Genomic DNA, 27799 nt, shown 5'->3' on the forward strand with positions numbered 1-27799 from the left:
GGCTGCATCAGCACAGGGGTGGACCAGCATCACTCCAGGGATTGGAGCCACGTAGCTCCATGGACGTGCGATGTCTTAGAGATGGGGGAGCACCACTCCACAGATCCTGTCCCCAGCCCATGCTGATGGATGGCCACAAGGGCACTTTCCCGGCCAAAGGCAGCTTGGAAGCGCAACCTCCCCAAACAGTGCCCTGCCCTTCCCCCCAAGCCCTGTGCCGGGGCTGCTGCCCCCTGCCCCCAGAGTGAGGAGAGACAGGAACCCAAGTGGGAGGATGAGGCTTTATTAAATTAATGTCGAGGCAGTGGATACATCCAGCATGGCTCAGCCCCCATTGTTGGCAGGTTGGGGCTGGGGACCCTGGGGTGATGTAGCCCCAAAACGCTGAGTCCAAGGGTGCAGTTTGGGGGAGACCCTAGCCTCCAGCTGGGCATCCTGGGAGAAATACTGGGGGAGTTGGAGGGGGAAGATTGCAGGGAATGGGGAAACACAGAGTTTAAATTAAATATAGCCACAGCAACCCACCCAGAGGAAGCTCAAAATGAAGCAGGGGTCCCAGAGCAAGCATGCGAATTTGGGTGGGCTGTAGGGTGGAACGGAACTTGGTGGTTTTTCACTCTGAAAAGGGGTGCAAAAAATCCACACAAACATGTTAAAAACCATAAGGAGACGGGGAAGCATTAGGAGGGGGGTGGGACAAGTGGGGGTACTGGGTTTTGGCAGCAAGGGGGCTACCAGAAGGTTCCCCCTGACTGTTGTCACTCATCCCCTGAGGACCAGGGCTCCTGCTCAGCTCTCAGCCGACACGCTGGTGGCTGGTCGGGCGTGAGGCACAGGACGTCCTCCCCCAGGGCAGGGGGCACAGGGCTGGGGTCGGCTCCACCATGCTTCCCCCTCAGGGTGGCATTCCCCAGCCTGGTGGCAGTGCCATCTCCAGGGGTGGAGGCCTGCGGTGGCATCACCACTGGGGTGTCTGCGGTCTCTGTGGGGAGCTCCTGTGCTGGTGCTGTGCTGGCGATGCCGTTCAGCACCTCCTCAGTGAATTCAGCCAGGTCTTCCAGACTGGCATCCCGGTGCAGCCCGTTCTCGGCCCGGACCAGACCCTCCTTCTCTGGGAGCACATCTGGTGCCTCCTGCACCGTCGGCTCTTCCTCACTGGATGAGGCGGGTGAGGAGTCTTCCCCTGCATCCTGGGGGAGCTCGCTCCTTCCAGGACCCTGCTGCCCACCCTCTGCCACCCTCACCCCCATCAGCTCCTGGTTGAATTCCAGGGCCTGCTCAACTATTTCCAAAATATCCGAGTCTTTCATGATATCCACTGGCACCTCTGCAGAGAGAACATCTGTGTCAGGGATAACCGGAATGACCTCTGGAAAACCTCCCTGCTCCAGTGCAGAGCCCAGCTGAGGTGGGTTGGCCTCGGGGGGCTTCTCGTTCCTGGGTGAAGAAGGGCTGTCACTGTTGAGTGCTTCCTCCTCCATGGATGGCTGCTCTTTCAGTGGCTGCTCTGCTTCATCAGGCACTGCCTGGGCCTGGAGCCCTGCTGGAGGGGTGGCCTTGGCCGTGTCATGGAGAGCCATGCTGGGCTCATCCTCATCTGCCCCCTCCTCCTCCTGCCCTGCCAACCCCAAACTGCAGCCTGGGAGGGTTGTTGCTCCGCTGGCATCCCTCTCCAACTCAGTTGTGTTGTGGAGCTCCTCATCTGACTCCGCAGCCAAACCTTCCGAATGCTCTGGTCCTTCCTGTGCTCCAGTGCCTGTGGCACCCTGGGCTGGCTCATGGGTACCTTCTGCTAACGGTTCCATGGCCCTGAGACAGCTGGGATCTGCTTCAGGCACAGCTGGGCCTTCCTCCAGCTCAGCAGTGTTGTCCTCGTCCTTTGGCATCTCAGCTTCTTCAGTGGGCATCTCCATATCTCCATCTGCTTCCGCAGCAAGCACCTCGAGGTGCACTTTGTTCTCTGGCACCGGAGATGCTTCTCCAGGAACTTCCAGATCATCTTGGTTGCCTTCAGCTGCTTCAACTTTAATTTCTTCAAAATCCTCATTGATCTCAGCTTCCTCCAAGCTGGGCACCTCTTGGCTGGGAGCTGAGACCATGAAATAACCTTCCTCCTCCTCAGCACCCTCGGCCACAGCAGCCACCTCTACTCCTGCCTCCTCTTCAGGGCTCTCTGGCATGGTGGGAGTTGGTGGCTTGTTGCTCCCTTCCAGCCACCCTTCACCCTCCTGAGCTGTGTCAGATACAGGCGCTGTCTCCATGGTCTCCTCGGTCTCCGGAGGGTTTGGGCTAGGTGCACCCACAGCCAGCATCTCGCCTTCATAGAGGTGCAAGGGTGTGCTGTCTGGCAGGGTGTCCTCCAGCTCCACCCTCCTGCCGGTGCCCGGTGTGGGCTCTGGGTCTCCGGGGACCTCCTCCAAAGCCCACTCATCGCTCTCCACACTGTCAGCTGGCACCTGATTCATTGCCATGAGCTCTGAGCTCTCCTGTTTCCCCAGCTCTGAACTGAGCCCATCATCAGCATCCTCATCCTGCACCTCCCATGGCTCCTCTGGAGCCTCGGCCAGCTCCTGTCTGTCCCCTTGCTCAGAGGCACCTGGAGGGGCTGGGTCAGGCTCTGCCGTGGTGCCCTGCTGCTCCAGCCTTGCCAGCTCTGGTGCTGTCTCAGCCTCTGGCAGTGGCTGCTGCTGGCTCATCTCCTGGCTCTTGGCATCTTCTTCATCATCTTCCTGGGCTCCCTCCAGCTCTGCTGGCAATGTGCCATCTCTCTCCTCACTTTTCAGCCTTTCTGCACTGCTCAGGGTGTCATCTGCCCAGGCTGGCTCTTCTGGCCCCAAAACTTCCTCAGTGTCCTCTGCTGTGACCTCCCAGTCCTCCGGACAGGGCTCTTGGCCATTGCCATCATCCCCCCTCCCCCAGGGCTCCTCTCCTGGCTCCAGCTCCTCCTGTTCCCCCTCCTCTTCCACAGAGCCGTTTTCCTGCAGGTCCTCAGGTTCCTCTGGGGCTCTGCTCTCCCACTCCAGGGTGTCACCTCCCACAGCCTCTCCTGCGCCGGGATCCTCTCCTGCTATGGGATCCTCTCTTGCTGTGGGGTCCTCTCCTGCCTCAGACCCTTCTCCTGCCCCATGGTCTTCTCCTGACTCAGAGTCCTCTCCTGCTGTGGGGTCCTCTCCTGCCTCAGGGTCCTGTCCTACCCCATGATCCTCTCCTCCCAGCACCTCCCTGCTGGCCTCTCCCGTTTCTCCCTCACCATCTTTCACTCTGCCTGTGTCCTCCCCTCCCAAAGGATCTTCTTCAGCTGCTAATGAAGGCTCCTCTGCTGGGATGGCCTCATGGATACTCGAGGGCTTCTGCTCTGGGCACAGCTCCTGTCCCCTTTCCTCCTCTGCAGCCAGATCCATCTGACACGTGGGCATTTTCTGCTGCTCAGACCTTTCCTGCTCTGCATCAACAAAGTCCTCTTCCAGGTGACCTTTTGTGGGCAAAGCCAGGTGGCTTTCTGCAAGGACAGCATGCGCAGCTTCCACTACTCTGTGTGGACACTCCTCTTGCACATTTGTTCCTTCTTCCTGGAAATCTCCATTCTCCTTGCAGGGACTGCAGGGTTCCCTCTCCTCCTCATCCTCTGAGGGGTGTGATGGCTCTGTGCTTGGGGTCTCTGCTCTGTCCTCCTCTTGCTTTGGCTTTTCCCAGCTGGTCACTGTCTGTCCAGGGAGACCCCTGTCCCCTTCCTGGGCCTCCACTCCTGGATCCCTTGGGCTCAGCACAGCAGGTACCTCCTCCTCCTCCTCCCACGCTCCCAAATCTTCCCGGCTCCCTGAGGCACTCAAGGAAGCGGCCGTGCCCGGTGGGAACACGGCTCCGTCCTGCAGGATGCTGCTCTCCACACCCAATCCCTGGAGCATGACCTCCCCAACCCTCTCCTCTGCCTCAGGACTGTCACCATCCTCAGAGCCCTCCGAGGGGTCTTGCTCTTCCCCAGGCCCCTCTGACACAGCCTCTCCCTCTCCACAAGGCTCTGTGGGGGAAATGGGGCTGGGGACACAGGCCTCCCGGGGGGCCCATGTGGCGCTGAGCGTGGGCTCTTCTTTGGGCTCAGCATCATCTTCCATTGCCTTGAGAGCATCCTCCAGTGCCTCGCTGACCAGTTGGGCTGGGTACTGCAGCCTGAGGGTGGGTGCTGCTCCGAGGGGCTGCACACTGTCATTGCAAGTGTCCCCCGTGGCTCTGGACAAAGGACACTCTGTCCCTTGGCTCATCACTCCCCTGTCTCCCCCCGGCCAGGTGGGACCCTCTCCCCCAGAGCTCTCCTGCTCTGGCAGTGAGAGGCTGGAGGGCTCCGGGGAGAGAGGAGGGGAAGCTTTGCCTGCCTGTGAGGGGCTGAGTGTGGGGCAGACAGGGGCTCCCAGCCCCCCAGCTCTGCCGGTAACCGGCAGTGATGTGCCATGGAGGACTGAGCTGATTTTCTGGAGCTCCCTGGCACTGGGGATCTGGCTTTTGGGTGTCAGGGTGTCACTTCGGGGTTTTGCTAGCTGCCCCCTCCCCTCAGCCCTGGGAAAGATGGAGGGGCTGGCGCAGTGGTCTCGGGGCAGCAGCCGCCTGGTCTCAGGGCTCGCTGGTACCAGTTTGCTGCTGCTGCTGCTGCTCACCTCCAGTTTGAGATCTGCAAAGAGTGAGGTGGAGCCGTGAGCGGGCAAGAAGCCGCTCCATGGCTTTCCCAGCCCTCCCCTGCCTCCTGCCTGCCTCTCGCTGCCCCCTCTCCTATTTTTAAACAGCTCCTTCTTGGAAAGTGGGAAATTCCTCCCTCTTGAGTGTAGCGGATGCTGTTGGTCCCAGGGGATTCAGCATCAGGCTGGGACAATGCTGTGCCCAGCTGCAGCCACAGTCAGGTCCTGCTGCTGGGGAAAGTCTGCAGGTGACAAGCTTTCCTTGTTTTTTTTTTTTGTTTTGAGGGAAAAGGAAATGCTCAGCTTGTGACCACAGCCTGCTGTCCTGCTGGGCAGATCCGCTCCTGCCCTTCCCATGAAAGGCAGGGAATTAAAAAACGAGGCGAAGGAGCAGATAAGTCTTATCTGAGCTCCGAGCCCCGTGCCAAGAGCCCCCGGCTGCTGTTCGCACCTTCCTATCGCGGCCAGGCAACCGATGCCAGGAAAATGCAGGAAAATGTGTCTAAATCCAGCCTCATTCCCCGACCCCTCCCAGGGTGACGTGGTGGCAGTGCCAGGCTGGTGCTGGGGGTCCCTTACCTCGCACACCATTGGCCAACCTGAATTCCCCAGCTGGCATCTGCAGGCGGGTGCTCTCTGCTTCCAGCAGCGTCCTGGAGGAGGAGAGGAGCACGGTGGGTGCTACAGGGTGGGTGCTACCGGGTGCTGGGTGCTCCCTGTGCGCCCCAGCTCACCCCGCTGGGCTGCACCAGTGTCAGGGCAGGTAAACTGAGGCCCGGCGTGGCTACAGATGGTTGTGCTGCTCTGTCACGGCTCGGTGAGGGAACGGGTGGATCGAAGAAGCCCCCCTTGCTCCTGTCTCCCCTCCCATCCCCCCGTGTCCGGGATTAGTGTCCGCGCAGGGTGACATCATGCTCTGCCGGGGAGGCCCCTCGCCTGGGCTGGGACAGACCCTATTCTCATGCTAATTGTCCCCCCAGTCCCTGGCAGGCGGCCTTTGTGTGGGGCCATCTGGAAGGGCTGCAGAAGGGGCACAGGGCTACCCCTACCGAGACCTCCCTTGTGCCCCAGACCCCCTTGTGTCAAGACCCACCCATGCCTGCCGCGGTGCCAGGCTCGGCTCCAGATCCCCGTACACCTTGTGCCGGGGCAGCGGCCGCTCCCCAGTTCCGTTCCCACCGGGAACCTCACCTGTAGGTCGCCACTTCCAGGCTGAGAGACATCTTGAGGTGCATGAGCTGCTGCCTGTCCTCCAGCACCCGGGCGATCTGCACCCGCAGGCTCTGCTGCTCCTGCTCCAGGGCCTCCATCGCCAGCTGTGGGCAGCACAGGGGGGTCAGGGGCACCTCAGCCCTCCCTGGGCCCTGCCAGTCCCTGCGGACCTGGGACGGGGCAGGTGGCTCGGCTCATCCCCTCAGGGTGCTGAGGGGCAGGAGCCTGTGCTCTCATTTTAGCAGGCGGGGCTGAGGATGGGGCAAGGAGATGAGCAGGGCTGAAAGGCGATGGGGAAACGGCTGCTGGAAGAGGGAGGAAAGGCTGCGGTGATTCAGGGCTGAGGGACGCCAGCGTGGGAAAGAAACAACTTTCAGGCGAGCAGCCGAGGCCGCGGCACCCTCTGCTCCAGGACACCCATGGCTGGTCCCAGGACCGGAACAAAGGGAGAGCCTTCCCCGGGCAGTGCACCCGCCGTTCCCAGTATTTCCAGCCCACCCCGCCTCCACCTCCCTCTGCTGAATCACTTTTGCAGCTGTTGAATCGCAGCTGCACCAAAGTCGGTCGGAGTATATCCTGCCCACACCCCCGCCGGTGCCTGCACCCCGCACCGCGGGCAGCGGCAGGGGCTGTCGTTATCCCGGGATCCTGACCCTGGAGCCCAGCAGCACATGGAGCAGCGGTCCCGGGCAGGGTGCTGGAGGAGGACCTGGTGTCAGGGTGCTGCTCCCGTGCAGTGGGGTGGCCCCAGGCCTCTGTTGTGCTGGGGTCAGAGATGTCCCCAAGCTGCTTTGCTCTTCCTCCCGCCCTCCCCAGCTTCATCTGCAGCTCATCCAGGGCGACTGTCCATCCCTTCCCTGGGGGTGTGCCCTCTGTCTTGCCTCCTCCCATCCACCTCTCCTTTTCTCAGGGATGTGCCCTGAGTACCCACCCAGGCACCCACAGCCCCCAGCTTTCCCCTTCCCCAGGGACCTAGCTCCTTCCTGCTGCCTTCACTTGCCTGGAACTTTTCTGCCTCCCCGCGCTGCTCCTGCCACTGCTGGGCCAGGCTCTCCTCCAGCATCTCCTTCCGTGCTTTGAGCCCTGCCAGGTCCTTCTCCAGGTGCTGCAGCTGCATCTGGCTCTGCTGGTTGTCCTCCACCGCCTTCCACAGGTTCTCCTTGGCCTGGCAGAGGGAGCCTTCCAGCTGCGACACCTCTGTCTTGTAGGTCTCCACCGCCCCTTTCCAGATCTCTGAGAGCCTCTTGGAATAGTCCTCCACCTCCACTGGCTGGAAGGCCACCGGTGCACAGTGGAAGCTCTCCAGGCTGTGGGAGAAACTTGCGATCTCCTGGTCCAGCCCTGCTTTCTCCTCCTCGTGCACCTCCAGCAAGGCTTCCACCTCCTTCTCCAGCTGCACAGCTTTCTCCTTCAGCCAGATCTGTGCTCTCCTCTCCTCCTCCAGCTCCTTCCTGCTCAAGGCCAGCTGCTTCTTAGCTTCTTCTCGGGCTGCCTGCTCCTTCTGGCACCTGCTTTTCACCTGCTGGACCTCCTCATAGAGATTGTCCCTGGCCAGCTCGGCCGTGCACTTCTCCCTGAAGGCGTGATCCAGTGCATCCCGCAGGGCTCGTAGCTCCTCCTCGTACTTCACCCGCCACGAGTCCCCGGCCGGGCTGCTCTTGGTGCTCTGGATTTCAGCTCGCAGCACCTCGTTCTCCTCCTCCAGGAACTTCACGCGGGCCAGGTACGCCTCCAGCCGCTTGTTGAGGTCCCACATCTGCAGCGATTCCTCTCCCAGGGCTCTCGCCCCTGTGAAACTTTCCGTGCTCAGCATGGGCGCTGCCGGAGGATGCCGGGGCTCTGGAGCCGGCACTGCCAGAGGAAGACGCCGGGGGAGGAGGATGCCGGGGAGAACGCCGAGGCAGAGTGGGAAGGCGGGGAGGGAAGCGAGTGGCTGGGAGCAGAGGGGAGCGCAGCTATTCATACTCTGCGATGGCGAGTGGGAGGCCCCCGAGACCCGGACGAGCAGCCGGCTTTAACCCTTTCACAGCCAAGCCGACTCCAGCCCACGTGGGCTCGACGCTGAGCTCTGATCTCGCAGCCCTGCGGAAGAGCAAGGTGCTCCTTCCCACTTTGAAAGGGTGACTTGATGATTTGGATCCTCTCCCGCTGTGGCTCGGCTGGGAATGCCCTCCCTAAAGCCTGAGGTCCATGCCAGGGAGCTGGAGGGCTGCCGTGGGGCTCAGTGTGGAGCTTGAGAGATGTCCAAGGGTAGTTGGCAGATGCCCATCCTGAGGGCTTGGCTGCAGCATCCCTCGGTGGTGGCTTGTCAGCCCCATGCTGCTCCAGAACCTCGGGGCACGGGAGCTCCAAAGGAGCCCACCGACGGGAGGTGATGACATCGGTGCCTCTTGGTGCCTGGGGCTGTTCTGGGCTCAGTACAAGCCACGGCAGCTCCGGTGTCCTGGATCCATCCATAGGGAAATCCCTCTGCAGAGGGAGAAGCGCCTCGGGCAGCACGGCACGTCGTCCCAGTCGATGCCTCCTTGGGGCACTGCATCCAGCTGTGTCCAGCTGCAGTCTTTCCTCTTTCCAGATGTCCGTGGCGGAATGTGCTGAGCGAAGCCGGGAGCCCAACGGGAGCTGCTCCTCCGGCAGCCTCTGAAACTTGGCAAGCGTCGGCTCCGCGTTTGGTTTCCGTCAGAGTTTTCAGCCGCGCAGTCAAAGCGGTCACGGTCGAGATAGGAATCGCTTCCCGGGGAGCATTTGGGGATTAGGATTTTTGATTTTCTCTTTTTATTTACCCCAGATGACTTATTTGGGGGAAGGGCAGTGCGCTGGCAAGGGGCGGAGATTCAAAAATTCAAACTCGGGAGGTTTCTGCGAACAAAAGGAGCAGGAAAATGTCACTCGGGGAGAGACTTCTTGCCAGCGTTTTCTCCCGGGAGACGGAGGTTTTTTTTCCCACGGGAGGATCCCTGCTATGTCCTCACCAGGGCAAGGAGGACAAGAATGTCTCCTCCCGAGCTGTCCCACGGGACAGGCTCTAGGCGAGCCCTTCTGGAAAGACAAGCAACAGTCCCCTCTGCTGGCAAAGGCCACCCAGAGCCGTCCCCGAGCTCCTTCCATCCTCGCACCATTCGGGAGCTGGTGGGGGTCTCACGCCCCCCAGATGGGGGAGCAGCAGCCCCTCGGAGGGATGGGGTTTTCCCCTGGTGCCTCGATGGTGGGACGGCAGGGAGGACAACCCGGCTCGGGGGTCCCCAAAGGCATCATCTTTCTGGCTCATCTCCGGCCAGACATCCTGTCTGGCTCCTTGGCCGGGCTCTGGTTTGCCTCTTGCAGCCAAGATTGAAACGCCATTAAGGAGCATAGGGAGTGCTGAGGTTGAATAATTGATCTGGGGTCCCCAGAGCCCTAGACAGTGGGGTGATGAAGCTCTGCTGCATGTCTTTATCCTCCTCCTCCTGATTTCCAGAGCACATCTGCTCCAAAGTTGACCTTTCCTGCTGCCTGGCTGCCCCCACTTTCCTCCTTTCCACCTCCTCTTGGGTACCCCTGGGATGTCCAGGCGCCCTCCGAACTGGTGGCTGCTGCAAAAAGACCCCCAGTGCTCATGGCTACACTGGCAGGTGCCCTGGGAGTGAGCATTTCCTTCCTCCCTGGCCTTGTCCCTCTCTTCCTCCTCCTGCCTTTTGGGGTTGCCCATTGTGCCTGGTCCCCTCTCTCTCAGCCAACAGCAGGATGGTCCAAATCCTGCAGCCCAGGGAGGACTCAGGATCCCCGCGGGTGTTGAGGAGTCCCAGTGCTCCCCTGTCTGGGCGATCCTGGGGGCAGAGCTGGAGGGCACCCTGGAGTGTACATGTGTGTTATCGCTTCCTTCCTTAGTGTGCTCGGGGCTGTGAGTGACTTAGGATGGGGACATCTGTGTTCCTGGGGGATGACTGGAGTCAGGAGTGTCTCAGGAGGGGGATGTCCATGTCCCTGGGGGATGCTTGAGTTCAGGACGCCCTAGGATGGGCATGTCTTTGTCACTGGGTGATGCTCAGGGTCAGAAGCCTCTCGGGAGGGAGATGTCTGGACCTCTGGGGAATGCTTGGGGTCAGAACCCCCTGGGAATGGGATGTCTGTGCCCCTGAGAGGTACTTGGGGTCAGGTCTCCCTGGGATGGCACCTCTGTGGGGTTCTCGGGGTCAGGACCCCCTGGGAATGGGATCTCTGTGCCCCCCTCCCTGTGGGGTGCTCAGGGTGGCCCGAGCAGTGGCAGAGGTTTGTGGGGATGGCAGTTTAAGGGTGTCCCAGGCCAGCAGCCCCAGGGTGGGAGCTGGCACGTGCTTGGCACGGGGTGTATGGCACAGGCTGGTACGTGACTTTGAGCAGGGCTGGATGAGGAGGGGGAGGAGGAGGAGGAAGCACAGCTGGGCTCTGGGGCCCTTCCAGCCTTAACACAGCTGGGCCTGGGGGGCTGTGGTTGTTGGGGGCCCCTGTGGGACCAGACCCCTTTCCATGCCCTTGGCTGCTGGGGCTGGGCTGAAGAAAGGGCTGAGCTCCAGCATCTCTGGAGCTGCAGGCAGGGCTGGGGATTCTCTGCTATCTAACAAGGGTTGAGCCCTGCTCCTGCCTTGCTTCACTCCCTTTTCTCCTGCCCCTTCCAGGAGCTGAATGTCCCAAGGACTTTGCCCCATGGATGCCAACAGCCAGGAAGGACCAGCCAGGAGCTGCCCCGGGAAGGAGCTGGCAGAGCAGCAGCCCTGGAAAGTTCCCCCCGAGCCAGCAAGGAAAGCCCAGGCTTGCCGGAACATTTGTTCCCAATTAAGATGGGGGATGCTCCATGCTGAGCAGGCACTTCGCGGTTCCCCCAGCCGCGAGCCCTTTCCCACAAAGTGCATTTTTTTGCATGGATTTCCCATCCGGGTGCAAGATGTGACCTCATGGGTTTGGTTTAGGGGGCAGAGGCTGGGGCGGTGCCTGTCCCGGGCAGAGCGCTGTGGTGTGTATGTCCCACCGGCCGAGCATCACCCGCTGGACGCTCACACCCCCGAGCACTCTGCTACCGAGAACGACTCTGCTGCCTGCAATTAATTCCCAGGGCCACAAATGATTAATTCTGCTCAGGAGCTGCGGCTTTCTGCAAACTCACCCGAGCAATTCCCTGGCAGGCTCCGCGCCACCCCCCCCCCCGCCCCCCCGGGCAGGGAATGCTCCGTGCCAGGGAAAGTTTGAGCGAGATCTGGTTAAAAAAATCCCCGATGCCAGCTCTGGGGTGCTGTTATTCTGCCAAGGGGCTTGAGTCTCCAAATGAGGCGTCCCAGCTGCCCCCCAGACCTCACTGAGTGCCCAGGTCCCCACATATTCCTCCAGGAACAAGCATTCCAGCCTAAAGATGCATAATTAATCCTAACCCTGACGCAGATGCAGGTGGGTAAACTGAGGCACGGCATCTCTCGGCCGGACCAAACTTGGCTGTGCGCGCTGTCCTGGGAGGTCGGGTCTGGCTGCTCCCAGCACCTTTTCAGGGCTGGCAAAGCCCCTGGGTTCCTTCAGCCGACGGGCCGTGCCTCCACCCACCTCGACCTCGCAGCAAACGGGCTTTTGCATGACAAAGCCTCTGCTGGCTACCGGCACCCCCGCCCGTGGCCCCCGCCCCGTCCAGCTGAAGCTGCCAAGTACAAGGAATAACCATTCCAAGGGCATTCCCGTGCCATGGCGGGGTCTGTGGTGGGGAGACCCCCCCCATTCTTTGGCGGGGTCCAGGGCAGCCGGCGTCAGCTGCTCCCCCACTTCCGCTGCATTGGGTTAACACCGTGCCCAGGCTGAGCATCCTCCTCTCGTGCGGGGTTTGCCAGCTGCCAGGAGGGAGGGACGGGGAGGGACAAGGAGCCTGCCAACACGGTAATATCTTTTTTTTTTTTTTCCCCTTCTTAATTAGGGGAAGGAATAAATATAAAAGGAGGAGGGAAAGGGGAAGGGAGAAAGAAAAAAAAAAAAAAAGAAAGAAGAGTGGAGGACACGGACACACACACAGAAGCCTCTTTTCTCGGTGCCTGCACTTATGCCTGGTGCAGCTCCTTCCCAGCCGTCCTGCCAACCTGCTGCCGCCCGCTGCCCGCGCTGCCCCGGAGGAGCCGCAGCTCAGCCCCACGCCGGGACCCCGGGCCAGGGGACCCCCCGCCCGCGCTGCCGTTCCCCCCGCTGCACAGAGGGGCCCCCGCCGCGGGGCTGCCGCCGCGCACGGAGCAAGGTGGGGTGCGGGGAGCGCGTGGGGCCGGCGGTGGCCCGGTGCCGGAGGTGCCCCGGGCGCTGCGGTGTCCCCGTGGCGCTGCCGTACTGCGCTTTTCATTTCAATATCGCGTTTCACCTCCGCACGGGCAGAAAGTGAGACGAGACTTGAGCCGGCGTGGGGATGCCGAGAGGTTTCCTGGTGCTTTTCCCCGCGGGATGCAGGTGCGGGGGGCATAGGGCATCCTCCTGCCCTGCAGCGGGGGATGCTCGGAGCTGCGGGACCCCAGGGTGCCGCTTCGGGGAGGTTTGTCCTTGTCACCGACCCTCCGAAGCACAGCATCGCCCTGCAAGTTTCTTCTAAAAGGAGCAGCTTGTAGCGGCTCCGCAGCGCCGGAGGCAGAGCGGGGGCTGGGGGGGCTCTTGCGAAGTTGGAAGGAGAAAGGACTTTTTGGTGCCTCCCGGCTGCTGCAGCCTGGAGCCCAGCCCGTCCGCAGCCCCTCCAGCAGCGGGGCTTCAAGGTGCTGGGGAGAAGGGGCATTTTCCGGGCTGTTCCAGCAGCTGCTCCCACAGGACCCTCGTTTTGGGAGAGGGGCCAGGGATCCAGGATGGGCTGGTGTGTTCCGTCAGGGGGGATTTCTCCCCGTCTGTCCTGCGGAGTCTCTGGCCGGGTCCTTGCCCCAAGGCGGCCGGCAGTTAGGGTAGCAGTGGAAAGGGAAACTGAGGCACGGAGCTGGGCAGGGATCCGGCTCCCCCCCACTCCTGTCCAGTCGTGTCGCTGCTCCCCGTGGGGATGGGCTGGGCTCAGGGGCAAAGCTACCCGGTCCCAGGGGGACTCGGGCCGAGCCCAAGGTTTGGGATGGCTCTAGGGCACCGCCGGCTCTCCTTGTCCTCCCCCAGCTCTCTCGGCTCTGTCCCCATCCTCTGCTGGTATCCCAGTGGGGGGCGGCAGGAGAGGTCAGGGTAAATTTTTCAGGATTTTCATGGCTTTTTCCAACCCCTCAGCCCCAGTGTGAACCCCAGATCCACCGTGGGGTGTCTCGGGGAGAGGGAATTTTACTGCAGTTCCCTTCCCCTCCCGCAGCCGGAGCATTTTGTCCCCAGGATGAAGGGGCTGCCCTTGAGCAGCCCTGCCACGGACCGCTGCTCCTGTCACGCCGACTTCTCCTATCTCAGCCCGACCCAGAACCTGTTGCTCTTCCTTTTGGCTGCCCGGAGGGTGGGAGAAATCTCCCTCTGCCACAGCCTGGAGCCTTTTCCAGCTTCTGGGCTCAGGCATGGCAGGGAGAGGGTGAGCAGGATATTTTAGGGCTGCTTTTCAGGGGATGGCTTTAGGCTGTGGAAACTGGGAGTTTGGGTGATTTTGTGCTGGGAGGGGGGAGATGCGAGTTTGCTGGTGAGCTGCAGCGGGGCTGGGTCCCAGCTGAGCTGCAGTGCTGAAATCAAGGACCCCCATGCTCCCACACTACTGTTCCACCTCGTGCCTCAGTTTCCCCACCAGAGCCCCAGAGCCGGGGAAGGCGGGGATGGGTGCGCAAACCTTTCACGTGTGCGTGTGACACACTTACCCCGGGGTACACGTGCTTATGTGTCCCCGGCGGCTCCTGCGGGGTCTGCCCCGGCCCCCCCCCCCCCCCCCCAGCACCTTCATGCGGGACTACATCTTCCCCAGGGACCCTCCCTGTGTTCTCTCGGACCCCCCTGCAACAAGGAGTCCCTTTCTCCCTGTCGGGGGAGGGGGGCGAGGGGTTCTGGCAGCTGGAGGGACTCCCCCTTCTCCCCACCTGCTTCCGGCCTTTTAAGCTGTGCCAGCAGCCGCTGCCAAGAGGCTGCCGGGCGCTCCCCGCGCATCCCTGAGCTGGCATGTGCCTGGCACGGCCCCTCCCCGGGGACCCCTCCGATGGCCGCACCCCACCCGCCCGCGGCGGGGGGGACGGATCCTGGACGCAGCGCCAGTTTGCAGCTCCGGGGGGAACGGACACGGCGCCGCCACGTGCGAACCGCGGCCGTGGCCGGGGCTGCGGGTCCGTCTCCGTCCGGTGTGTCCGGAGCCCTTTGCTGGTGGCGATGGGGCTGGAGCGGGGCCAGGCTGTGCCGGCGGCTGCTGACTCATTCTGCAGCTGAGCATCCCTGGAAAGCCACCGCTCTGCTTCCCCCTCCTCCAGCTCGCTGCGGGCTGGCAGGGCACCTTGGGAGCCGGGATGAGCAACCATCACGTGGAGGGGACGAGGGGCCAGAGAAGAAAACCCCTCTCCGGAGATGAAAAGGGACACCCCCCTCCCGGGCATCCACTCGCAGCATCTCCTGCACTGAGCCCAGGACCAGGTGCTGCAGCCCCAGATCCTGCAGGTCCCGTGTTCAGGGAGTCAGCTCTGAAAGCAGGGCCAAGCTCAGGGGAGAAAGAAAGATCAGTCCTGTCCCAAAATAGACTTCAGTTCCATTTTCCACCTGGTGTCCCACAGAAATGGAGGTTAGCTGGCCCTGCCACGTGCGTGCGTGCCTGTGTGTCTGTCTGATCCCGGCAACTCGAGCTCTGAGGTCTCTGGGACAACCGAGCCTCACAAGTTGCTGCCATTATAACCATTCAATCTTTTTTGGCTGCCCCTCCCTAGTTCTGCTCCTAACTTTTCCCTCATAACTTGTGGGTTGAAAGATTTTCCATTCGTGGAAAATGGGAAAAATATCCAATGTAAAAATCCAACCCCAAACCCCAAACTTGACGTCTGAGAGTCTCTGGTCATCATGGGACTCCAGGACCTCATGCCATCACCCACGGGCACGGTGAAACTGGGTTTAACCCTTTCCACATCCCATTCCCAGTGCCAGCACACAGGTCCAGTCAGGGATGGGCACAGGAGGAAAGCAGACACTCCAGCTTGCCCAATTCCTGTGGAGTTTTATCACTTGGATTTCCTCTCCAGGGCTGCTGTCCGCGCCACCATGGCGCCTTAGGGATGAGAAGAAAAGGTGCCTGTGACAAAAGCCTTCCTCGCTTGACTGCCCAGGGGGTGGCACCAGCCCCCGTGCTGGAGCCTGGCCATGGTTGCCGCACAGGAGGGTTTTGTCCCTTGGTCCAGAACCATGGGGCTGCATTCAAAATATCCGTCCGGAGCACAGAAATCCCCTGGCTTGGCCCTGGCACCACTGGCCAGGTTCTGGGCAATCAAACTTTGGCTGCTCCTGCTGGGAAGGGGACATTTGTGATCTGCACAGGATGGTCGATGTCCACAGGGTGTGGTGCCAGGGTCTTTAAGTCCACCGAGTTTTGTGATAGGAGTTATGCATGGATAGCGCCTTGTGCTGTGGGCTATACACCCACGATGTGTGGTGCCAGGGAATGTACATGGTGTGTGCTGCCAAGGTTGTATGTCCGTGGTTCCAGGGACTGTGCATCCATGGTGTGTGCTGCCAGGGGCTGGATGTTCATGGCATGTGCTGCCAGGGGCTCTGCATCCATGGTGCATAGTGCCAGGGTTGTATGAAGCCATGTTCATACATGTTCCCTTACATGTTCACTCCAGGGGCTGTACATCCGTGGTAGTTGGTGCTGGAGTGTGCGTGCACAGTGTTTGGTGCCCAGGGCTGTATTCACACCCTCTCTCTGGAGCAGTGGTCCCCTGGGCACCCTCTGGGAACACTGCTTGAAGAAGGACACAGGTGACCAGGACAGCATCCTGTCAGGTTGTCCCTGGCAGCCAGCGACTGGACATGGGGCTGCCTAAGCGGCTTCTGTGGCTGCTGAAATCAATACAGCTCAAAGAGCTCATAAATTACAAAGCTGCTCCAAGTCTCAGGGTGCTCTGTTCCTAGGCAATGGCATGATGCATCCCTGGCACGGGAGGCTGAGGAGTCTGCAGCTCCCCAAGGAGCCTCTGCAGAGGGGTGAGGGAGTATTGGAGCAGTGCATCCAGCAGGGACATTTCCCCACATTGCCACTATCAGTGTCCTCTCTGGATGGCTGCAAGAGCAGCCAGACGGCAAGGGTAGCCGGAGCCCCCCCATGACATGCCCGTCACCCCCCATGTTGCTCCCTGGAGAGGGCTGGGGGCCGGTGATGGCAGTGCTGGCCACTGGGTTCTCCTTTCAGTGCTGGTCCCCAGCCCACCGGTGAGAGCCCTTTGTGCCAGGCAGCCTGAGAGAGGCCTGGGACATAATGGCTGCTTTGGTCAGCCTTGGTTTTCCCAGCCCGTGCGCGGGGAGCCTCCAGCGTGAGCTGAATGGCAAAGAAGCCGTCCTGCTCCTTCCCTCCCCCTCTGCCCTGTGCTTTGTGTGCTCTGGGCTGTCCCCTCCGGCCGCTCGCTGACCTCAGCTCTCTCCACAAGCCACCCCTGGCAGTGCACACGTGCACAAGTGCACGCACATGCGTGTGCACATCTGCACGTGTGCAGCAGCATGAGCACAAGTGTGTGCCCTGCTTGCTCCCTTGCCTCCCTCACCACCTCTTTCCTGACCAAACACCCCCTGAGGTTTTCTGACCAAACCCTTCCTGAGGTTTCTCACGGTGGCACTGTGGGCACATGGCCCTGGTGCTGGCATCGCCTCCCTGCCCACTGCAGCCAGCGCTTGGGCTGAGACCATCTGTGCACTCCGGGCCAGGCTGGACTCTGCTGTCCCCAGGGGACCCAGCTCCCGGGAAAGGTCAGAGGGGCTGGATGGCACCCAGTGGCTCCTAGCCAATGGTCCTGGTTGCTCATGTTGTCCTCTTCCTCTTGTGAACCAGGGCATATTTCCTTCCCTTCCCTCTCCTCTTCACTGTCCAAGGGTCCAGGTTACCCTGCAGCCATGCCAGAGCTGACCTCTCCCTCTGTGCCCCAGTGCTGCATGCATCACTCCATCCCCCACACACATGGGCTGGGGGATCTCACCAGCCACTTCTCCTCATGCAGGAATGGGAGATTTTTGGTGCTTTCGTGGATTCTAAGCACAGTTGGTGGTTTTTGCTCCCCTCTTGTAGGGCAGAGCATGGCCCCAGCCCTCCCGTTGCTGCTGCTGCTGCTCTGGGTGTTTGTCCCCACAGTGGTCCCAGAGGTGTTTGGCCCCGGAGATGGCTCAGGTAACTTGGCATCATCAGCCACATTTGTGTAACTCTCTGCCCCGTTGGCGCCCTGTAGTGGGGGTCTCAGGGGGCCCTCACACCAATCCTGCTCATGGATCCTCTCTTCTCCCACCCAGAGGACCTCAAGGCTCTGCAGGTCTCCATCCCACGCCACCCAGCCCTCGACGCTGTGCTGGCAGGCGACATCACCATCCCCTGCCTCATCACCTACCTTGGCCCCCAGCCCACCGCTGGCACAGGTGGCCGCCGGGCAGTCCTGGGAACCCCCCGGGTCAAGTGGACCTTCATCTCTGAGGGCAGGGAGGTGGAGATCTTGGTAGCTCGGGGGGACAGGGTGAAGGTGAGCGAGGACTATCGGCTACGCGCCTCCCTGCCCATCTTTCACCAGCGCTACACCAACGCCTCTCTCCTGCTCACCGAGCTGCGCCCCAACGACTCGGGGATCTACCGCTGTGATGTGCAGCATGGCATCGAGGACGGCCACGACATCCTCGATGTCAAAGTCAAAGGTACTTCAAGGTGGAGCGTGGCGGGATTTGGGGCAGGTTGGGGCCCTGTCCTGGGTCAGCAAGTGCTCCCCTGGGTGCATCTGCACCCATGTGGGTGGGGGCTGCTGTGAAGCCTCTTGCCCATTCCCATGTCTGCCCGCAGGGGTGGTGTTTCACTACCGGGAGGGCTCCATGCGCTATGCCTACACCTTTGCCGAGGCGCAGGAAGCTTGTGCCCGCATCGGCGCCAGCATCGCCACCCCCGAGCAGCTCTACGCTGCCTACCTGGGGGGCTACGAGCAGTGTGACGCCGGCTGGATCGCCGACCAGACCGTCAGGTGGGCACCACAGCTGCCCAGGCATTGTGCCCATGGCCTCAGTCATTCCCCTATGAGTCACCGGCCCTCCCCTGTGCTTTCCTGCCTCAGGTACCCCATCCAGACACCCCGTGAGGCCTGCTACGGAGACATGAATGGCTTCCCTGGGGTGAGGAACTATGGAGTGGTGGACCCAGAGGATATGTACGATGTGTACTGCTACGCTGAGGACCTCCCAGGTGCCCGTGGTGTTGCCAGTCACCTCTTGCCCTCCTCTGCTTTTGCTCCCACACTAACTTGCCCCTGTAACCTGTTGTAAACCCAAGTGAAAAAGCTGCCCTGAGCTGCAGGAGCTGTCCCTCGGTTGTGGGGACTTGCTGTGTTGCTTCCTAGAGCATTCCTGGTTCAGTTTGGTGGGGTGTGGGGCCCTCTCCCTTGCAGCAGGCAGTGCTCGGACTGGGGTGTGCCCACAGTGATCTGCCCCTGACCAGCAGTACACTGTGTTAGGTGGTTTGGGGTTTGGTTGGTGCGTGTGCCGTGTTTTGCCTGAGACGCAGAGCTGCAGATCCTGCCCGGCTGCATGTGCATGGGGGTGGCTGGTCCCTCCTTTGGGTTCTGATGGGGCTATCCACTGGTGGTGGCCACTGCTGTGGGGTCAGTTGGGTGGTGCCAGGCAGGTGGCAGGGATGAAGGACATGTCCCTTGTGTGCAGGGGACGATGCCTTGGGACAGGGAGACAGGTGCAGTCGTGGGGGTTGATACGTGCTATACCTTGGGGCAGTGGTCCTCAGCCCTCCTCAGCGTGAAGACTCACTACGGTGGTTGCTGGGTTTGCAGGTCTCCTTAGAAATATCCCACACATGAATTGCTCAGTGCAGGGTGTGGACCTGCTCCTCTGCAGTCCCGTTCACGGGTGCTTCAAAGTCGCAGGTCTGTTTGCAAGGGCAGGAATCAATCCCATATGGCGTGAGAGCTCCAGCCGTGCCTGCGCTGTGGCTTTCTGTGCATGTGCAGTGAGGCAGGGAAGCAGGCAGGGATGCAGGCAGGAAGGCAGGGAAGCACTCAGGAAGGCAGGCCTCCTCCAGGAAGGTGTGCCTCCACACGCTGGAGTCTCCATCTCCATGCCAGCTCTGGGGTCATGCAGAGAGTGGAGGAGGTGAGGGGGCTCCCGAAGCCCATGCCCCACTCCCCAGCTCTGACACCCGTCTCCTTCCTCTCTTCTCAGGGGAGATCTTTTTGGAGACGGCCCCAGAGAGGTTCACGCTGGAGGAGGCGGCGCAGCGCTGCCGAGCACTGGGCGCGGAGCTGGCGAGCCCGGGGCAGCTCTACGCAGCCTGGAATGCGGGGCTGGACGCCTGCAGCCCCGGCTGGCTGGCTGACGGCAGCGTCCGCTACCCCATCGTCACTCCCCGGGAGCGCTGCGGTGGGGCTCTGCCGGGCGTCAAAACCATCTTCCTCTTCCGCAACCAGACGGGATTCCCCGATGCCCAGAGCAGATACGATGCGTACTGCTTCCGAGGTAAAGAGGGGCAGCCCTGGCCTGCAGATGCTCCCAAGCGGGGACCAGTGGGAGGCCTTGGGAAGCCTCTGGGCGGAGGTGCATGTCCCCAGCGTGTGCGCTGGGTGCAGCAGAGCTGGGGTGTGCTGCAGGGCTGGGTTTGTGTCGGGATCACTGTATGTTCTCTGTGCTGGCGCTGCGCTGTCGGGGCAGAGCAGGGATGTTTGGTACCGTCTGAGCCTGCTGTGCTGGGTTAGGAATGCCTTGCATGCTGATAGACCGTGATAGGGGAGGCATAACCTGCATGGTCCTGACACTGCATGCTGACACCTCTCAATAGAGCAGGGATGCTCTGCATGGTCCCAACAGTGCATGCTGTGGCAGAGTAGGGACGCCCTGCATGTCCTCTGTACTTTGTGCCACTTTATTGTGACAGAACAGGGACACCCTGCATGGCACCATCGGTCTGCGTGAGCTCCGTGGGCACGGCTCCAGGAGGGTTCATCCCCCAGGGCTGCTGGCCTGGGGAGCACTCCTGGGTCCCTGGGGCTGTGGGACACAGCCTGCCAGGCTGCTTTGGGGCAATACCGCCTTCAGTGGGCAGGAAGGAGACCTGTGGGCAGCGGCAAGACACTGCCTGTGAGCGATGAGGCAGGATGGAGGCTGGCAGGGATAAGGGGCACAGAAGGAAGAAGAGCTGTCCCTCCACTCCTGCCTGATCCCACAGCTCCGTGTATCCACTCAGGGCCATGGGGGCTCACAGTGTGGGGATGCTGTACATCTCCGTGCCTCAGTTTCGCCATCTCTCAGCAGGGAAAGCCATGGGTTAGGCAGGATGGACCCGTCCCATGATTCCACAACCCCTGTAACCCACTAACTCCCCATGCATGTCTGCCCTTCCCGGGGTGGGGATGGGGGTGTAGAGAAGGATCCCCTGAGGGAGGGGAATGCAGGGTTTAGGATCTGGCCCCACCATGTGCTGCTGAGGCCCGCAGCTCCTACTGGGGCAGTTGGCTCTGCCAGCTCTGCCAGAACCTGGGAGGGCCTGATCCTCCCCCATGCTGACTCTGTTTAGAAGGGGAAGGGGGAGAGCTGGATCCCTTCTGGGGTGCCAAGGCTCCAGGCCTGCTCTGGGGTGAGGTCATCTCTGACTGCTGTGAAGCCAGGACAGGGCAGTAATATCCCACTTTCTTTCTGCCCACAGAAGGGACAAACTCTTTCCCTGAGGCTGCAGGAAAATACCAAGCCCAAGAGCCCGAGGAGAATCTCCTCCAGGAGATTGTCACAGTGGCAGAAAAGCTGGAGGAGCTGCAGCTGCCCAGAGCGCAAGTGGAGATTGAGTCGCGAGGGGCTATTTACGCCGTCCCTTTCTTTGAGGACACTGATCTGGGAAAGTCGAGCCAGTCCCCTGAAGACGCACTGGGGCCAGGGGCCCGGCACCCCCCACTAGCTACCTCCGTGTCCTCAGGTCACCCCACCTCTGCCTCCCCTTTTCCCACAGCCCTGGCCATCCCCGAGGCAGGTGTCCCACTTAGCTGTGGTGCTAAGCTGGGCAGCCCATCCCCTGCGGAGGAGAATGGGGGGACAGGGACAGTGAGACGCGGACTGTCCCACACTGGTAGGTCGAGCAGCTGCTGTGGAGGTTCCAGGGCTGGGACACAGAGAGCAGCCACAGAATGGAGGTGCCAGGGTCGCAAGTAGAGGTCAGAGGCACATGAGGGTGCCTGGGTCACCCCAGCTGTCCCCATCCTTCCTGTGGAGGCAGCACCCATGGCCGGTGCACCAGTGTCTTGGTGTAGGGCTGTGCAGTGGCATGGGGACATCTGTGTGTCCCTCGGCTGGAGTCCAGCATGCAGGGTCTGTGCTGGACCAGGGTTTAGCAGCACAAGGAACTGGAGAAGGGAGCTGGCAGCTGGAGGGACACGAGGCGAGGTGCAGAAGTGAGGGCCTGAGCATGGCCCCCACTGCAGGAAAGCCGGGGCTGGGCTTGGCAGTGGCCGGGCCAGAGCTCCAGTCAACCGTGCCGGTTCAGAGGGGACAGTGTCACACGGGCTCGGGGCCACTTCCATCTCCCTGCACACCTTTGTGCGAGCAAGATTGGCAGTACTGGCAGGCGATGCTGGTGCCCGCAGCCCCATGGTCTGGCTGGCTCCCGGAGCCGGCCTCTCACTGCCTTTCTGCCTTGCCCTTTGCAGAGGAGGAACAGGGAGCAGCGCAGGGCAGAGGCCCTGGCAGCACATCGGCGGAGAGCCCGGGCAGAGGGCAAGACCCCAGCCAGCCCATGGAGCCAGAGGGACCTACCGCTGCCCCAGCAGGTGACACGGAGCCTCCTGAGGGCTTTCCTCGGCCGCCCAGCCCCGTCGCCCCTACACAGCGCCCCGACCGTCCGCGGGACGCCTTGGGGCGGCCAGTCCACCCTGCCAGCCCCGGGGCACCTGGGCACCGTACGACACCGCCGACCAGTGCCGCTTCTGCCACCTCGACAGAGAGCCGAGAACCTGGTGGGACCCCGCGCCGCGGGCACAAGTCCGGCGGGGCGAGCACCCCGCTTTCTGCCGCCGAAGATGCCGAGCTCTCCGGAGACGTGGTAGAAAGCCCTCGGGCGTCCCCGCTGCCTCCTGCGCCCTCGCAGGAGGAGGGAGAGGAGCAGTCGGGAGCCGTGTGGCTCCCCTCGCCGGCGGTGCCGGGGGACGGGAGCACTGTCCCTGCAGTGACACCGTGGCACGCAGAGCTGCCCGGCAGCAGCGGCGCACCGGCCCTTGGAGGAGAGGAGGCTGCGCCGCGACCGCCGGGCGCTGACCGCGGGATGCCTGCTGCAGCTTCCGAGGAAGAGGAGGAGGAGGAGGAGGAGGAAGAGCAACCTGCTCCCTCCATTGCAACCGTGGAGGGTTTCCTTGCAGCCGTTCCTGGAGAAGCAGGTGGGACCCGCAGGGATGGCCTCACCTCTCCCCGTACTGACACCTCTGGGGTGGTCCTGGCGGGGACCCCATTGGGGGACCCAGCCCCCAGCACGGCTGTGCCCCTGCCCGCTCTGCCCACCGAGCGGGCCAGCGTCGGGGCGGGCGCCTGCCCGGCCCGTGGTCCCTGTCGTGCCACCCTTGCCCTCGGGGCAGCCCTCCTGGCTGCTCTCTGGCACTAGAGATAGCCAACACCTTTCCTTCACGTTGTGCTTCCCTCTGTCTGTCTCTGTCCATGTCTCCTCTCTCTCTCTCTCCTCCTCAGCTGGGTAAGGGAAGGTTACAGGTCTGGAGAAGCACATATTTGTCAAACAAATTGGTCTGATCTCTGCATGCACTTAAATCTCTTCTACTTCTGTGAAGTGTTTTAATGACTGTTTCCATGAAAAAGTCCAATAAGCATAAGGCGGCCCCAGTCCCTGCTCCGACTAACCGTGGTACTAATAAAGGGAATTAAAAGCTTTGTAGAACAAGCATCTCGGCGAGCTCTTCCCTTCGTCCTTGCGCCTGCTGCCCATGCGCCTCCCCCACTGACGAACTAATCCCCCGATCCCGGCCCTGCGAGTCCCGGGGAATGGGGTGGATGGCACACCGCTGAGGTCTGGGAGGGGTATGGCTGCTTTGCACCTCCCATGTGGCCCCCCTGGGACTGACCCTGCACTGCCCTGGGAGTGAAGGCTGGATGCTGCATGTCATGAGTACGGGGAGACATGGGAGACACTGAGGGGTCATGGGGTGCAGAATCCCACCAAGACCACCCTGCCTTGTGCAGCTCTGAGTGGCCAAGCACCCTGAAATCACCCTGTGGACCACATCCCCCAGCCCCCTGAGGCCTGGTCTCCCCACATGGGGGCTGAGATGGGTGAGTGGAGGGAACATGACCTGCTGTGGGTGGGTGTCACCCACCAGCCCCACCATCATGATCCCAGCTCTGATGCCCATCCTGCAGCCTCTGCCACGTCTGCCCCATCCTACTCCCTGCAAGGGAATCTGCAGTAGAGGGAACCATGTGGGGTCCCTGTCCCCTTGGTCTGGCAGTGCCCTGCCCAGTCCCATGGCACGAAGGAGGCTTTGTGGAGGGTGGCCAGACCCTGCCGGATGGCTGCTTTTGCCTTGGCAGGAGAGATGCTCAGGAAGAGCCAGCCATGTGACATTAGGGCCCTCAATATCTCATCCTGTTCCATGCCTCGGTCTGCTGGGGATGAACCGTACATCCCAAGTGAGCCGCCAGCACCTCGAGGGGAGGTGACACTCCCTGGGGGTGGGTGAGGGTGGCAGCATCACCCTTGTCACGTCTCCACCGAGCTGAGTACCATAAAATGAGGCACCATTAGGCTGGAGTGGGTCAAGGACTTTGAGTCTCCGCTCGGCCAGCGCTGGCAGCAGCCCTTCATCACGCTCTTGAGCTGGGCTGGGAGCACACGATGTGCTCTGGGTGCATTAATGACCGTAACGGGCTCGTGGGGAAGGTGCCGGCTGAGTTATCAACCTTGGCCAGGCTGGAGGTGACACTAGGGGGACAGGCGTGCAGTCACCTTGCTGCCAGGCCGAGGACACGTGGCCGGGATGTGCCAAAAAGTTTACCGTCTGCATGCTCCTCTCCCAAAACACAATTGCTGCGTCACTCCAGGGAAAAGCAGAAGCTGGCCCTGGGAAGAGGGGGTGGGCCGGGAGCTGGCATGACAATGAGCCCAGTGATGGGGAGATAAGAGCATCCAGCTCTCATCTCTGTGCTCTAGGGGGAGGCTGAAACCCCAGGTCTGGCCAGCTCTGGGCCGGGGTCACTGAGCTGTTCACATCAGTGGAGGAAGGGAAGGGTGGGATGGCTCTGGGCACATCACGGTGCACCCAAGATCTTCACCTGCCCTAGAGATGGTGGCCTCAGGAGCCAGCTCAGAGACCTGGTGGCTGTGGGACACTGCAGGGATGAGGCTCTGGCACTGCTGGGCACTGAGGAGGTCCCTGAGCTCTGCAGTGAGGACGGCTGCGTGTGCCTTGCAGGTGGCTGTGTCCCCAACCCCTGCCTGAACGGAGGGACCTGTGTGGAGGAAGGCGCCCACCTCATCTGCTTGTGCCTGCCTGGCTATGGAGGCAGCAGCTGTGAAAGAAGTGAGTCCCTGGGTCCCAGCACGGCCGCACTGGATTGTCCCTACCCAGCTCCTGTTGCTGTCTCAGCTGCTGAACCAGTGGCCCAGGAGACAGAAATGTGGGGAAATCAGGGGTTTGGGGTGAGTTGGGCTCCATCACCCTGACCCTCTCCTCTCTCCCCTCTCGCTCCCTGGCGTGGCTCAGCACTGTGGAGGTGCAGCCCGGGCTGGGACAGCTTCCAGGGAGCCTGCTACAAGCACTTCTCCACTCGGAGGAGCTGGGAGGATGCGGAGACTCAGTGCAGGCACTATGGGGGGCACCTGGCCACCATCCTGACCCCCGAAGAGCAGGACTTCATCAATGGTATGTGACAATGCTGCATCCCTCCACCTCTGCCCAGGGACCCTCGGTGCTGGGCTGCAAGTTTTAACCAAGTAGCAAAGAGCCACAGTAGAGCCCAGCCCTGCAGCACCGGTGAGTGGGTGAATGGACACATGGACAGACTTGCGGGAAGAGGGATGGGTACATGGAGAGACACGGCAGCAGACAGGTTCAGCCCTGGGCTGCTCACAACAAGAAAGACATTGAGGGGCTGGAATATGTCCAGAGAAGGGAACAGAGCTGGAGAAAGGGGCTGGAGCACCAGGAGCACCTGAGAGAGCTGGGGGAGGGCCTCAGCCTGAAGAAAGGGAGGCTCAGGGGGGATCTCCTCAGTCTCTACAACTCCCTAACAGGACGGTGGAGTCCCTTGGGGGTCAGGCTCTGCTCCCAAGGAAAAAAGGACAGGACCAGAAGAAGTGGTCTCAAGTTGCACTAAGAGAAGTTTAGGTTGGATATTGGGAAATTCCTTCATGGAGACGGTGGCCAGGCACTGGGACAGGCTGCCCAAGAGAGTCCCCATTGCTGAAGGGATTTAAGAGACTTTGTGGATGTGGCACTTGAGGACAGTTCTGCTCTTGGCTGTGGGGGAATGGTTGCACTTGATGATCTTGCAGGCCTTTTCCAACAAAACTCCCTGATCCAGTGATGGGTGGACAGACCAGCAGAGGGTTGGATGTGTGCAAGTAAATTTGAAGGCAAAGCCATAACCTGCCTGAAATCAGCCTTGGAGGGATGGGGAGGAGGCAGAGGGAGGCAGAACAGAGGTCGGGTGCTGTGGGAATAGGACAGAGAGCAAAGAGGCCTAAAGGGACATGAGGGTGAAGGAGGAAGGGGCAGGGAGAGACCTCACAGGAAGATGCAAAGACATGAAGGGACAGGCAGGGAGCTACAAGGCTTAACAGGGACTGGCCGGACCAGAAACGGGACTGGCAGAGCCAGATTGGGACTGATGCAGACAGGTGGGGACCTGCAGGGACAGGTGGGGACTGGCAAGGACCTACAGAAACAGGTGTGGACAGGCAGAGCCAGGTGGGGACAGGCAGGGACTGGCGGGGACACTTGGGGACCGGCAGAACCGGGTGGGGACCAGGAGGGACAGGTGGAGACTGGTAGAGCCAGATGGGGCAAGGTGGGGACCTGCAGGGACAGGCGGAGACCTGCAGGGACAGGCGGGGACAGGCGGGGACAGGCGGGGACAGGCGGGTCCCGGGGCTCTGCCGCCCTCTCCCGGCCGGCCCTGTCCCGCCTCCCCGGGGGTGAGGTGTAAAGGATGTCCCCCATGTCCCTTTCGGGGGTCCCCTAGTCCCCAAACCTCCCGACACCTTCCCGCTGCAGGGCGAGGGACATCCCCACCTCCCACTCACCCCCAGGTCTCAAATCTCCCTGAACTCAGCCTCCAGCACCCGTTCAGCCCCCTCCTGACAGGTGGCACCTGGATGTGTGCCTGTCTCCAACACACCCCATGTCCCCCAGACCAGTACAGGGAATACCAGTGGATCGGCTTGAACGACCGGACCATCGAGGGGGATTTCCAGTGGTCTGACGGGAGCCCCTTGGTAAGTGGGACTGCCAACCCTTGTGTGCCCTCGCAGGGGGAGACCACCCTGCCTGGCACCTCATTATCCTTCTCCAGCCCCGGGGTCCAGTCCCGGGGCCGGGCTTTGAAGCTCTCAAACAAGAGCAATTTGCCTCACCTGGGCTGAGCATCTTCAGGGGAGCCAGACCCTGGGGTTTGGGGTCCCGAGGCCATGCCAAGGGGCATGGAGGTGGGACCTCATTCCTGACAGGGATGTCACAGCCAGGAGGCTGCAGATGGGTGCGTGCTGGTGCAGGGCCACCCCCACACCTAAGGGGTGTGCTGGGATGCCCCGTGCACCCCGTCCCGCCTGTCCCCCCAGCTCTATGAGAACTGGCACCCCGGGCAGCCCGACAGCTACTTCCTCTCCGGGGAGAACTGCGTGGTCATCGTGTGGCACGATGGGGGCCAGTGGAGCGACGTGCCCTGCAACTACCACCTCTCCTACACCTGCAAAATGGGGCTGGGTAAGCCGTGCCGCCCCCCCACCCTCCTCAGGCTGGGGGGCTGGGGCTGCAGCCCCCACCACCCCAAAGAGGGAATTCCCCACCACCTCCACAGCAGGGAAACAAGACCCGTGGGCGGGCCCCTCGTCCTGTTTGGATGGGCTACGGGGTTCGGGTTGTGGGGTTTGCTCCGGGCTGGGGGGGCCCTCCACGCCTGACTGCAATGAGCCGACCCCCCCTCGCAGTGCAGTGCGGGCCCCCCCCGGCCCTCAGCAACGCCCGCGCCTTTGGCAAACCAAAGCAGCGCTACGAGATCGGCTCCATCGCGCGGTACCAGTGCCGGCACGGCTTCACCCCGCGCCGCTCGCCTGTCATCCGCTGCCGGGAGGACGGCACATGGGAGCTGCCCCAGCTGGCCTGTCGCCCTGGTGAGTGACGGGCTCCCCGCCGCCCCCCAGAATCCGCCCGTGGCGCTTTCCCTTCACCTGGGGCTTCTTGTGTCCTCCCAGGCCTGGCTCAGCCCCCCAACAACTGAGTGACTTCCTGGGGTAGCGGCCGCCACATCCCCAAGCCCTGAGCCGGTGTGGATGGGGATGGCACTGGGACCCCGGCGCAGACCTCGACGTGGCCTGAAACCTCACTGTTGGGTGTCTGCCCCCTTGCTTGTTTTATATCTGTACAAAGAAATCCTAATAATTAAAGACCCCCTTGAAAGGAACCGACAGTGACCCAAAATGTAGCAGAACAGGAGTTTTGTTCCCAGAGTCACAACAGAGTTGAAATCAAGGGGGACACCATGGGCAGGGGATGGCAATGATGTGCCTGTATCACCTCCAGCCATTTTCTCCCACCTCTACCCCAAGGGTCTTCATCCTGTGACACCCTGGTGAGGATTGACAGGGGACATACAAGTTC

At 61.7% G+C, this 27799-nt stretch overlaps 2 protein-coding genes across 6 annotated transcripts; one reads left to right on the forward strand and one right to left on the reverse strand.

Moving 5' to 3' along the window:
• Window positions 1-274: 274 nt before the first annotated feature.
• On the reverse strand, window positions 275-7770 carry NES (nestin). The gene is made up of 4 exons (XM_066206872.1): window positions 6880-7770; window positions 5859-5983; window positions 5247-5320; window positions 275-4663 (listed from the first exon to the last, which is right to left on the reverse strand). Exons 1-4 carry the CDS (start codon window positions 7690-7692, stop codon window positions 759-761), a joined length of 4917 nt encoding a protein of 1638 aa, XP_066062969.1. The 5' UTR covers window positions 7693-7770; the 3' UTR covers window positions 275-758.
• Window positions 7771-12020: 4250 nt separating this feature from the next.
• On the forward strand, window positions 12021-27736 carry BCAN (brevican). 5 transcript variants are annotated; one of them, XM_066206753.1, is made up of 15 exons: window positions 12021-12099; window positions 17032-17130; window positions 17250-17642; window positions 17785-17959; window positions 18050-18177; window positions 19164-19457; window positions 20641-21054; window positions 21632-21751; window positions 21923-22354; window positions 24395-24502; window positions 24686-24844; window positions 26336-26418; window positions 26761-26905; window positions 27130-27312; window positions 27394-27736. In XM_066206753.1, exons 2-15 carry the CDS (start codon window positions 17040-17042, stop codon window positions 27417-27419), a joined length of 2751 nt encoding a protein of 916 aa, XP_066062850.1. In that variant the 5' UTR covers window positions 12021-12099; window positions 17032-17039; the 3' UTR covers window positions 27420-27736. The 5 variants fall into 5 exon arrangements, with proteins under 5 accessions (XP_066062850.1, XP_066062851.1, XP_066062849.1 ...); XM_066206754.1 differs by having other exon boundaries at window positions 20641-20904; XM_066206752.1 differs by having other exon boundaries at window positions 20641-20904; window positions 21632-22354.
• The last annotated feature ends 63 nt before the right edge of the window (window positions 27737-27799 follow it).

The sequence above is a fragment of the Chamaea fasciata genome, unplaced genomic scaffold, assembly GCF_029207755.1.
Source record: "Chamaea fasciata isolate MVZ Bird 193981 ecotype frontalis unplaced genomic scaffold, bChaFas1.0.hap1 SCAF_31, whole genome shotgun sequence".
Taxonomy (NCBI): Eukaryota; Metazoa; Chordata; class Aves; order Passeriformes; family Sylviidae; genus Chamaea; species Chamaea fasciata.